Below are 13330 nucleotides of genomic sequence, written 5' to 3'. Positions count from 1 at the left end.
GAGAAAGTTTCTTGTTATTTCTGTTGTCTGAGAGAGTATGACATCAGCAGGGCTGCAGAACCATTACTATTCTTTTGCATATACCCTTCCAGGTACAGCTTAAAGTGTTTAAATCATCTAGCACAAATGATCTCTTATAGTATTCAGTTGATCATTGTTGTAAACAACAAAAATAAATTGTGAACAACAAAAATAAATTGTGGTCCAGAGAGATTAGAATGAATGTCTCTGTATCACCCATGCCTACCAAATCATCCATCGCTGCTATTGAAGTTGGTTCTGCTCTTGGTCTTCCCATATGTCTGAAATTTAGAGTACTTGTTTTAGCTGGATGAGCTTGGGGTTGGTATTTGGTTCGCTTCCTTGCACAGCTGCTGCTTGTGTGTATCTGTACCTGTGCTAGTGTTAAATTGGCTAGCTCAGGTACTAATACTAGTGTACCTATGGTAACACTGAGTGGATGGGAGCTGCGGTCCCCAGCTGGAATCACAGATTAATATTAAGGCACCCATCCTATGCAGACCTCTGCATTTCCTCAGCTGCACCATTACCAGCATCTGCAGCAGCTAGTTTAAAACTAGTTAGTACATCTACATGAGTTGTAGCCACAGCTGTAGTGCAGGCAGATACTGATTTTGCTCAAGAATAGAAGGTTTTAACATGGTGAAGTTGTTCTAACAGCTGCTGGATTTATTGCACTGTAGCATATCTGAAGAAAGAAGGGAAGATACTTTCTGTGAACAAAGTTGTAGCCTGGGTCAAGAACTTGATGGGTTTGAAGCTTCTTAGGAATTACATGTGTAGAATTTCATGACTTCTGTTTGTCTTGAAAGGCTTCAGGGGAGAAAGATTCATGGATCTAAGTCCACCTTAGTAGTTACTCCTAAGAATCTGACTCCATATACAGACTTCTCATTGCGATAGTAAACTTATAATAGGAAAATAATTCTTTTATAAAGAAAGAAATCATATTGCCCGTTCTTTGTGAACATTCTAAGCATTTAAAGGAAGGACTGAGTAGTTTCTGCAGTTTTACATGAGAATTTATTCACTGAACTTTACAAATATTGAACTATTTTTACTTGTTGCGTTTCCCCTAAAAGGGTTCTCTAGTCTGTGAAATTATTGTCTGTCATTGTTTAACCCTAGCCAGCAACTAAGCACCATGCAGCCACTCACTTACTGACCCCCCCCACCCAGTGGGTTGGGGGAGAGTATTGGGGGGGGGGGGGAAGAAGTAGTAAAACTCATGGGTTGAGATAAGAACAGTTTAATAGAACAGAAAGGAAGAAACTAAAAATTATAATAATAACAATAATAAAATGACAATAGTAATAATAATAGGATTGGAATATACAAAAGAAGTGATGCACAATACAATTGCTCACCATCCGCTGACTGATGCCCAGTTGGTTCCCAAGCAGCGATCCCTCCCAGGCCAACTGCCCTCAGTTTATATACTAGACATGATGTCACATGGTATGGAATATTCCTTTGGCCAGTTTGGGTCAGATGCCCTGGCTGTGTCCCCTCCCAACTTCTTGTGCCCCTCCAGCCTTCTTGCTGGCTGGGCATGAGAAGCTGAAAAATCCTTGACTTAGTATAAACATTACTTGGCAACAGTTGAAAACATCAGTGTGTTATCAACATTCTTCTCATACTGAACCCAAAACATAACACCATACCAGCTACTAGGAAGAAAATTAACTCTATCCCAACCGAAACGAGGACATTGTCTTATCTATAGGATTTTACTGTAACACACTCATATAAAATGTTTTGGAGGAAGAAAACCCTCTAGTGATAATTGAAGTCATCTTCAATAACTGTAGTGTACATGTTTGAAAGGCCATCCATGTATTTCCCCTGAAATTTCAGTGCACGTTTTTGTTTTACATTCATCTGGCAGTTTGTGTTTCACTGTAACATTAATACAAGTTCTGTAAAATTTATTTTGAATAAAGTGACGCCTGCTACTGCTGTTCTTTGGTTTCAATGCGACTGCACTTTTCCTGCAATGTAAATGAAGATTCATTCCTTGAAAGGGAACCTTGTCTTGGTTTGAATAGGTCTTGTAAGACAAAGTTGTTTCAAAGTTGACACTGATTTCTGTTTTCTTTTTTTTTCAGAAAGTGGTTCATTACTGCAGTTGATTTATGATGGGAGATACAAGGCAATATTTTCAAATTCAGCCATCCAGAATGTTTTCAGTGCATCTTCTGTGACAGAGGAGAACATTGACAGTTACTTGGAGAAACAGATTCTAGCATTCCTGGACTGTTCTGCAGAGGTTGATAACGTGGAAAGGTAGAAATTATTATGTGGAAGATTAATAGAGGCCATGCTTGATTTTTACAAAAGGCATTTTTTTAGATTTTATATGTGACATAGGGCCTCCAAAATTCTTGTTCTGACAGAAAAACAGAAAACAGATTTCTCGGGTTGTTCCCCCCACTCCCTTGGGGCATCTATTCATTATCATTGTTTCTTTCACTGGATAGTATTGTGATATGAAGGTTTGTTGAAAACACTAGCTTTATTTACAGTGATTACCTCTGAAGCTGCTCATATAAAGAAGCCAATAAATGTAAATTCATGTTGCCATGTTATCATCAAACAATTTAAGTTTTCTCTCTGAAACGTTGCATTGCATTTAGGTGACTACTTGAAGTATCACGTAACATTACTGTCCGAGCAATGCCTGTATTTCTAAGTCTGAGTCATAGTAAGGTTGTTCGACTCTTCTTAATGTAAAATGAGTAAGGTATTACTCATGGATGCTATTCATCAATTTCTTCACAAGACTTTCTCTGATGGATTCTCTATAATTCTACCGCATATGCTAATTCTTGCTGTTAATGAGTCTGACTTTAGTGTTTACAGTTTGCTACATAAATAACAAACAGACTAAATCTAGCCTGCTAGGGATAGTAGAAGCAGAAAACTATATGTATATCTGTGTGTGTGTGCATATATTTGTTTATTATAAAAGGTGAAGGTGGGAAAAAGTTTTGCCGAAAGAAGAGCAAAATATAAGAGAAGATAAAGGTAAAAAGAAAGTAAGAGGAAGGGAACGTATTGCCAATAAGTGTGGCTGAGTACAAGTGCTTGTGTTTTGGTATCACAGACATAAACCCAGGAGTTTTTGCTAAAATATCAGAGAGAAACAAGTAGTTGGCACCTCTAAAATATTGAGCTGAGATTTGTTAGTGATCTTAGTGTGTCAAAAGCTTATCTTCTAGTATCGTACACAATACAATGCACTCCTCTTTTCTGAGTTGAAATGTTCAGAGGTTGTTCCTGTGCATTTTGTCTCTAGGTGGTTTTTTTCCTTTTTTTTTTTTTTCTTTCTTTCTTTGTTGTGCTGTTGCTGGTAAATATTAGCTGGAGTTTAGATGGTGACAGAGTCTAGAAAAACTTTTCAGTATTGCTAGATTCTGTTGTCTGGCAATAGTTTTTTCTGAATAATGTGACAAGGAAAGAAAGATTGACCAGGACTTCAAAGAGACCCAATCCTGATCTTAATCATTCCTTGAAATACGTGTTGCTGCTTGAAATGTATGTTGCTGCCTTCATGAACCATTCAGCTTCTTAGAGTTAATCATAATCTATATCATGCACTCAGTAATACTTTATATGTATCCTGTCATGGTCGTGTGCCATCTTCTCCTGCTCCCCCTGTGAGCTTTTATTGGCCTATATGTCATTTACAGGACTCTGCTGCTGCTGCCCTACTGAAGACAGCAAACCAATTTGTTCCTCAGGGTGCTCATACTCCAGGTCTTTGGTCTTTGAGGTTTTTCTTGTTCCCTTTGCAACTGTAGGCATTAGAAGCCCCCTTGCCAGAAGATATGGAAGCAGATCTGCAATATTTAGCCTTTCAGAAGCAGACAGAGGGTTTTCAGCCCAAAATTACAGCCTCAAGTTTTATTCAAAATGAAAGTGTGTAGTCTTCGAAGTGTATCAGTGTCTTCCAGAACACTTTTTGTTTGTAGCAGTCAGGTGAATTTTTCAAGCTCCATTAGTAATAATATAAGAGGCTTTGAATTATATTAGTGCTGAAGGAAGTAAGTTGTGACTTTCTCTTGATAGAAAAACTTCTACTGAAAGACAGATCATTGCCTATTTTCGGTAGGCACTGCTTATAGCGCTTATATCTGTACCATGTTTGTCTCCAATGACTTCCTAGGTTAAAATGTGTTACATGGTTATTTTTCCTACCTGCAGGCCCTAAGCCCTGTGACTGCCTTAGGGAAGGAATTAATGCAACTTTTGCACTCTGACCTTCCATTGCCTATGGTGAAAAAGTTTTTGTTTATTTTTTTTAATAGGTAAAATGTCATTTTCTTTTTCTGCTGAATGATTCAAAGGAAGCACAACAAACCTCTAAGTTCTAGCTCAGAAAATTCAGTGAGACACTGGTTTTCTTGTGACTTTTAGTAGATGAGATAAGTTCAAATATATGCTTTTTTTTTCCTGAACTGAAAGTTGTAATTCTGGAGATTAAAAAAAACTCAATGGGAGTTGAATTCAATCAGAAACAGAAAGTTGGATAATGTTAATCTTATTCTTTTAGCACAGTTTAAACACAGTACAAAGTATGGTTTTATGATAGTGTTAAAAGAACTCTTAAGGAGTTCTTTTTCTGAAGCTAAAACTGAGCAGCTTGAGGGCAAAACAGCTCAAAATTTGGATCTAGATTGTAATTTCTTTGGACGTAACCTGTAACTTTTTCCACTTTCAAATCCATGGTTCTGTAAGGAAAACATTTAACAGTATTTTAAAATTTGCTGCAACTTTTCCTATCATTTTAACTGCTTCCCTCCTTTCCCTGCCCCAGACATTTTTTCACTATGGCACTTGTAACCCTAAGGCTTAAAAATGAAGTCTCAAGGTATTCCTTACAATAAACTTACTGAATAGGTGATATTATTTTTTTTTTCCACTTTTTTCTTGCTGTTGCTGCTCACTGCAACGGTTAACAGTTATTTTCCACAGAAAACATAGCTTCATAGCTGTATTTTAAATCAGCAAATTGTAGAGCATGAAGCAATAGTATATGTGTTAACTATGTAGAGGGGGAATTACTTTTTATTTTTTCCTGAGCTCCGTGTGAAGGAGGTGCATTCATTGCCTGACATACAGTTTGATTCTGAAGACTTGAAGGAAATAGTGTGCAGGACACAACAAAAAGAATATTTTTGGAGAGCTTGTTTCAAAAGAGCTTGGAGGTCGCTTATGTTTGATTCCAAAACCTAAAGGAACAAGGAAATGAGCACTAACACTTGTTTATAGTGACTGTGTATTTACTACTTTTACCTTAATGCATAAATGAATGCCAAACTTTCCAAAACAAATCCTTACAGTAAAGCTTGTTGTGATTTCCCAACTTGAACGCTGAATGGTATTTTTGGTATTTCCCTTGGGGCATCTGGTGGTTAGTTAACTGGTTTGCTTTATATATTGAAAAACAAAAATGAAGAAATTCTTGCTGTTTCTGCAGCTTGCTTTGATGTATATGAATTGAAAAAAATAACTATTCAGTGTCTAATTTTGCTTTGACTTGTCTTCTGTAATTTCTGGCTTCACTAAAAAGAAAAGAAACACTCCCCAAGCCTGTAACCTAATCACATGTTAAACATAGCCTGGCTGTTGAGTATTTTCTCACTCTTATATTTTTTTTTTGTAAATTCTAGCATTATATGCAAATCCATTACTTTTTCCAATAGAAACGCTCTATTATTCTTTATTTTGAATTTGAGCGACATTAGGTATAGCAGTATGAATATTACAGTGGACTGTATATAAGCATCTGATTTTACATCATGGATCACAATCCTACTGTACTTGGTATAAACAGTGTTGAAAAAAAAAGGCAGCAAAACCCACATTCACCTAGAGGAAGGAAGAACAACATGGATGGATACAGACATATGTCTAAGGAAATGTAAGAAATAAATTAAACTCTGTCGGTCACCATAGTAAGTGGAACACTAGCAGCAGTCCCTCTGTTGCTTTTCAGGCAGCACAGAAGAGCAGTTTTCAGGCAGCCTTTGGGAGGTGAGCATTTGCAGGTCTGCATTGTAAGCATGAATGGCAGTCAGGGAGATAGAATGAAATTTTTTCTCGGAAAAAAAATAGAGATAGGCAGGGGAGGCTACCATTTGCAGGGATTAGAGGTTGGAATTAACTTTCTGATACAGAATGAGTGATAAGGAGACGGAAGTTGGTCATGGATGTGAAATGGGGGGGGGGAAAAATCAACTGGTGATGACAAATTAGCCAGTGGAAAGACAGTATCCTAGCCAAAGTAATAGAATTGGTTATCAGTTCTTCCAGAAGCCTTCTGCTTGGATATAACTGTGTTACAACTTCAAGCAAGTTTGCCTGCCTGATAGGTAGATGTCGGCAATGTTAAAAATCAATAATTTTTAGTTGAAATAATAGTTAAATGATAAAATAATGAAAATGAGTCTTCAAAAGACTGAAGTGCATCTGCCAAATCACAGTGCAGAGATGGTTGATTATTCTGTATGTTATCTTTTCCTTTCAGAAGCTTTGAAGCTAATTTATCATGGGAGAATAATTAGAAAATATGTCTATGTGGTTGTTTTGTGTGTAATGGTAATAACTTAGTGCACAGTAATTGTTAGTGCTTTGTGTTCTTGAGTTATTTGGAAGTTTAATGGTAATCTTAGATACGTATTCAAATAATATTTCCTGGTAGATAGTGGCTGAATAATGATAGCTAGTAAATGTTGTCTTGTTCAACAAGAACTCTTTATACTAGTCTTTGTTCTCTAACTCTCCTGAAGGCTCTGTTCATTTTTATTTTTATTTTTTTTTAATCAAGCGTTCCCCACCTCTGCTTTCTCATTGTTCTGCATCTTTTGTCATGTTCTTGTCCACTGGCTGCTTGTTTGTGTGTGGCTTTTCTGTTTGACTTTAGTTTTTTAGGGGTTGTATGACACTTGATCCTTTTGTTTCCATTCGGAGGACTCTTGCATCTCTAAGTCCCTTTTTTACTGAGGGGGGGAAGACTAGGTTTTTCTAGTTCATTTGTGCACCTTAACATACCAATTTTCTTATCAAACCAGCACAATTAAAATGTTAGCTTTTTGCAGGAAGGAGGCATTTTATATATGACACAGGGCCCTTGTTGGCACATGACTCATTATAACACAATAAGGTTCGAAGTCATTAAGGAACTGTAAAACAAACCAGAAGTTTGTATAAATCTCCTGAAAGTTTACACATGTTAAATCGACTGTTAAATTCTGAGTGATTGTGCCCTGCTTTCTGCAGACCACATAGCTTATTTGTTACTGTAGATGTATAAAGAAATAATATCATAATGATGTTAGATGAGCTTAGTCTTACAAATAAGGAAATTTTTTCATGCTTAGTTTCAGGAATGAAACAAAGTCTCATAAATCCCTCTTTAAATAAAATATTATGATTTAAATTAAAAAGCATGATTGAATGAGATAACATTTGCTGCCAAATTATCTAAGCTAACTTGGAGGTGATAGTTTTGAACTTTTTTGATTTCATTTAGTTGTTTTATTATCAAAGGGAGTGAAAATAAACAGCTATGTCAAAACAAAAATAAACATGCTGTTTTGGAACATATACTATTGCAATATATTTTCTCTGAAAATGCTGAGGATTAGATGTATCTTAAGAAAATATAACAATCGTGCAATAAGCAAATATGGGATAATCTGCATCCTATCTAATCTCCTTCTGATCTCTGATAGTTAGATACAGCCTTAAATTTTGAAGCATATGAACTAAGTCTGCTTCCAAAATGTTTGTCATTAATTACAACCATTATAAACATATTTCCAAGCCTTTTAGTTCCCCAAGTGCATTCTTGAATATTACGTTCATTGTATTTTCCTAACAAGAGTGATTTTTTTTTTTTTTTAAAGACTGAGGGTTTTGAATTAGTACAAGAATTAATCAGATCTTGTAACCTTAATTAAAAATGTAATATGTTGCTAATTGCTTTTCTTATCTATATTGCAGGCAGAGGCTGATGTTTCTACTTGGTGTGGGTAGTTTGCAGCTCTTCGTTCAAAGCAATTGGACTGGGCCTCCTGTTCAGTTAAAGCTTCAGGACTTTTTGCCACCTGCATTGTTACAGAAATTCTGTGAGGTATACTTGGATTTTAATAAGCTGTCCTTTTAGTGTCATTGCTTTTCACAAATAACCACAACTCATAGGTGTGTCGGAAAAGGCACATCTGTGAGGCACAGTGCTAGAATGAATTGCCTTGATCGTTGATCCTACTGGCTGCTATTGCAAGCATCTTCAGCTATATCAGTTTTATAAGCTAGAAGTACCCTGAAAGTGTCCTAAAAGTAGCTACTCTTTTTCTGCTTCAGAGATTTCCTGCTGGAGATGCTGGGTTTAGATGGGGTACATATGTTTATTTTATGGGAACATTTACTCAAAGGCCATTTGCAGTCAATACACTTTTTATTTATTTTGGGATGTGTTCTTAGCTGGATCAAAGAAAGATACTTACAAATGGCTTAGAAATTTTCACTACTTAGGGTAAGGTAGAGGCTGCGTGTCTTGCAAATAGCAGAATATGTGGCAGATACTAAGAGAACAGTAGATTTGGGTGCTCAGTATCCTGTTGGTCTCATGGATGATGCCAAGTGAATTGTAGTAGTATTAGTACAAAAATGCTAACTCAAATAGAGCTTTTGGAAGAGGAGGTGAAACTGAGGAGTCAATTTTATTTGCTTTGGCATCTTATGTAAATAACTAATCAACACCATAACTTCATTTGTGAGATGCATATATTGTTTCTCAAGGCAGTACCACATGTGATCTCATGACTTTCCTGCACGTGTGGTTCAGCACTGTTTCTTGAGCATTAATTTTTCTCTTGGATTTAAAGCTATGGTGAAATACTCATTACTACAGCGTGTCAGGGAAGGACATATCACTGGTCTCTGCTAATGCTAAATCTACATGACTTTGAATTTAGTATTTCACTGTGAATAAGATATGGACCATGAGCAATGTAAACACTGTGAACTGTAGAATGAGGGGAAGTCTGAGTATGTGAAAAGTTTCACATAAGACCATTGGATCTGTGTTGCATTATTGTGGCATATTTTTGCAAGAATTCCATAATTTGTAAAGTCCTACCCTAGGTTTGTTTGCAAGGTTGTATTTCTCAACAGCCAATTCAGATACTGTATCTCTCCCCTTTTGTAAATAGATGTTTATCAGTTTGGTTCATCTTTTAGAGCTGACATGGTGTGTATATAGGCTTATTTTTGGCTTGATTTTTGATAGTAGAAATTCAGATCTTGTCTTCTGATGACTAAATAAGTAACAGTGGAGACCAAGTGTATTAAACCTTCTAGGATGTGAAATGAGTTAGCAGAAATTTTAAAGTATGCTATTTCTGCAGGGAAAATGAGTTCAATATGCCTTTATATATAATAAAAAAAAATTACAAACTAATTTCTTCCATTCTCCTTACAATCTGTTTATAATCTTTAAAGTTATAGTATTATATATCTTATAATCTGTGGGTTCTGTTTACTGCAGAACTCTAATATTCTATATTAGTGTATATGCACAGGCTGCAGTCTAACACAGAGACTGCAGCCCAAGATGATAGTCATAGAATTGCTGTCACTGACAGAGTTCACAGACCTGTAAAACACAACGTTCATAATTTCTATTTACCATCCCATTTATTGTCTGTCTTAATGAAAGAATGAGATACTAATTGCTTGTTGAATATGGGAATACATGTCTCCTGTTTAGTTTCTGTTATGTTCCTACTGTGTCTGTGAATGTAATGCATTGAAAGATACTTGCTTACGCAGAGGTGGCATTCCAGAAACTAAATTGGCAAGAGATTATAAAAGAAAACAGACTTGAGCATACTTGATTTCTAATGAGTACTGCATCAGACTTTTATATTGCTGCAAGGTTTAGCTATTTATGCATTCAGGCAGAAGCAGCTTAACCTTTTTTTATATTACTGCTATCTATATTATCTTCTCCTGATATGTTAGTGGTTTTTTTTCCAAGACCATTAAACATTTAAATATAAACATTTAAATGCCAAAATATAATATCCAGTTCTCTTCTTTATTAAACATCTTAATTCAAAAGCTTTTGTATGTTTTGAATTATCTTTATGTACTTACTTTTCTTTCCAAGGATTCTTCGTATATAAACACTCTGTAAAAATTAACATCTCGATGAACTGATATTTTTGTGCTTCTATTAATCCAGCTTCTCCCTCTTGCATACACAGATATTCAGAAAAAGTGGGTTAAAAATATAGCTCTAATTTTCTCCATCTTTTGTAATCTTCCATATTCTGTCATCAAGACTGATACAATTCCTTTTTAAATAGACCTTCCTTTTTTCGGGTTTTCAGATTAAAATGATCTTTTCCCATGTCAAGGTTAAAAAATTTTGTCTTCATGTCTCTTCTAGCCTGCTCTAAGTAATACCACTAACTTTCAGCCTTACAGTGTCTCATTTCTTTTGGGAATATTTTCAGAACTGTTATTCTTATTTTCAGAATTCTTTATTGGATTAATCTTAACTTTTTGCTTTCAGGCTATGTAGCTGCTGCCATTTCTGTCCTTTGAAAGTTTCACCTCTGGGTTACTGGCATAGTTTCATCTCTGCTCCCAGATAGCTTCTGAATGCATCATTAATTTCTTATGAGTTCGTTAAGACTGCATGAGACTATAATTAATTACAATGAAGAACAAATAAAATAGCCTCTTTTAGATGAGTTGCTGGTGGGGGCCTCTTGGATGTCTTCCATGAACAATATTCATGAGTATGTGTACATTATTTCCCACCCCTCAAATTGATTCCAGCCTTCTCTGTAAATTACAGTTACGTTCATGTACTCCATTAGGATTTCTTTATATGTCCTGCAGAACTGGTTTGTGCTTTTCTCTTTTGAGTCCACAAATAAAAGTAGTTCAGTAATTTCTAAACAGAAAACCAGCTAGCGTTTAGGTTATTAGGTGTCTTTCAGTTTTCTAAAATAACTTTGAGACTTTACCACACCAGTGAAATAGTCTGACTGATACTATCTTGAATTTTTTCGTAAGCGAATTGTGTTAAAGGAAGATTTAAAAATACTGGATTTCAGTTAAAATGGATTAGCAGTTCTGGCTTTGAACTTGATGGGATTAGACTAAAACATTTTTAATGAGCTAAGTGCTTATAAGTGGGATATAGTAATAGGCTCTTTGTGTCTTAAAGAACTGTCACTGTCTCTCTGCATGTAAGGGAATAAAAGGTACAGAACTGTTGAACTTGGAGCATGTTTATCCTGCTTTAAATTTCAGAGTTTCTGAGTGTTAGCTCATACAATTGAGTTTAGTATTTTCAATACATGAACTGGACAAAACTGTGTAGTAGGACTAATTAAGACCACCAATGACTGTAAGAATGTTGTGCGGACAAGCTGCTTTAATTGTGTGTTGTCTGATTTCATATTCACAAGTAGGACATTGGTAACAGTGAGAGGCTCCATCTGGAAGAAGATCCCAATGTGTTAATTGATAAGACATGTAAATAACTGGTAGGAATCCTCCAAATATCAACAAATATCAACAGCTCCTGCTGGCCTTTTTGTAACTTCCAGGTTGATTCCAAACAATGAGTTTTGGAATGCATTTGAATAATTCTTTTTCCTTATACTTGTTTTACTGCTTCTTTTTTGCATTATTTGATCCCTTTTCTGGAAGAGACTGAAATATTATCACACTTTTATTGATACCAGTAGCAGTGTTCATAATTCATATGAAAAACACCAATGTACTGTGTAGTACTACTGTCTAAAATACAGTATGGTTCCTTAGCCTTGTTAATTAAATCTGTTGGAAATTCCTCTTTTTTCAAGACCTAGATGCTTGGCTTCCATTAGCATAAACTAGCCAGAAAGGAGGAGTTGAATTTTAGGCTGACTGATGTGCTGTTTGAATACCAGTGACCAGCAAGATACAGGCTTTGAAGATTTTGCAGATTTCTCCCTCTTGTGGGGAATATAAGGATGAATGATGAAGGCTAAATGTGGAGGCAGAGCCTGTAACCAGAGATAATCTGCTAAAGCAGCCTACAGTCTTGCCCTACATTCCCTTGCTATCAGTATAGAAAAGAAGAGAGATTCTTAATGCAGCCACTTGGAAAATACTCCCTTAAAAATGGGGCAAAGTTACCGTCTTAGGGAGTATGGACAAGAGCATTCATAACCAAGTGCTTCTACATGTAGCACTCTCAGGGAAGACTTCTTATGCTAGCTCATCTTTATTATCTTCAGCCTGCAACTCAGCTCTGCATGGGTTACCTGTTGCTGGTTTGGATCATGAAACTAGAGACAGCCTCCACTGTAATATCTCCTTTGCAGAAAGTTGGAGAAGCAGTTACAAACAAAACTAATTTTTCCATTCCCTGAAGTCTAGAGTAAAGAGTGAATTCTGTTCCAAAGGACCCAAATCTTTGGCTGGTAACCTCAGTACATTCTCCGTTATTCTAAAGATGTATCACCTTAGCTTTGCCAAATGACAAATTGTTGTGCAGTAGTCTTTGTACTGTTTAAAATCTGAGAAGCCCACTATATAAGGCTTAGTAGCGACATGCAGATTCCTTATTTGATAGTTTATCTCTGCCCCCCCCCCCCCTCCATTTTTTCATTAATTCTTCCCAAGCCTTTAGTCTGGCTTTTTCTACCTCTGTGTATGTCTGCACTTACCTTTTTAAGATTTAGGGGAAGGATCCCCAAGACTGAGAAAGAGCTGATGAAACATTAGGAAGGCCAGTTCAGAGCAGTCCCTTATACAAAAGTAAAAGCATACCAAATGCTCACTTTGCCTCTAATCATTATTGTTAGCAAGAAAAGAATATGAAGCCTCTAAACTAAAATTCTCATACTCTCTATTGTCAGAGCTATTGAATGTGGATGGCAGAAGTTTTTTTTCTGATTATCATTATCATTGCTCAGGTAGTAACAGAGGTGCTGGGAAATACTTTTGAAATACTATAAAAACCAAAATAGCCAAGAGTACTGTCCAGCTTGCAGTTGATTTAGGGCTTTAGTAGTCGTTACTTAACAGTAGCCATTAAGTTGCTGTTTGGAAGTTGAATACATAACCAGCTGTGTTTCAGAGATTAAAAAAATATGTATTTAGAGTGAATTGAGCTTCATTTGTCTGTGTTTAGTTCAGAAGTGGTCAAACCACCTGCTGGTCCAACAGAAACTGGATGATTACCTCAGAGATTTCTCAGCATATGTTCTTAAAGTAATCACGTAGTATATGT

At 36.0% G+C, this 13330-nt stretch overlaps 1 protein-coding gene across 2 annotated transcripts in view; it reads left to right on the top strand.

The window, feature by feature from the left end:
- TTC27 (tetratricopeptide repeat domain 27) overlaps positions 1–13330 on the top strand; it is a 142282-nt gene that overhangs the window by 1668 nt on the left and 127284 nt on the right. Inside the window, exons 2-3 of one of the 2 annotated variants that reach the window (XM_069800479.1) lie at positions 2130–2307; positions 8032–8161. In XM_069800479.1, the coding sequence (XP_069656580.1) occupies positions 2130–2307; positions 8032–8161 (308 nt within the window). Of the gene's footprint in view, positions 1–2129; positions 2308–8031; positions 8162–13330 lie in introns of those variants that run through there. The other variant, XM_069800480.1, reaches the window with a different exon arrangement.

The sequence above is a fragment of the Haliaeetus albicilla genome, chromosome 13 (genome assembly GCF_947461875.1).
Source record: "Haliaeetus albicilla chromosome 13, bHalAlb1.1, whole genome shotgun sequence".
In the NCBI taxonomy this organism is placed as follows: Eukaryota; Metazoa; Chordata; class Aves; order Accipitriformes; family Accipitridae; genus Haliaeetus; species Haliaeetus albicilla.
The sequence above is the reverse complement of the archived record's forward strand: the minus strand, read 5'-3'. Positions and strand labels throughout refer to the sequence as shown.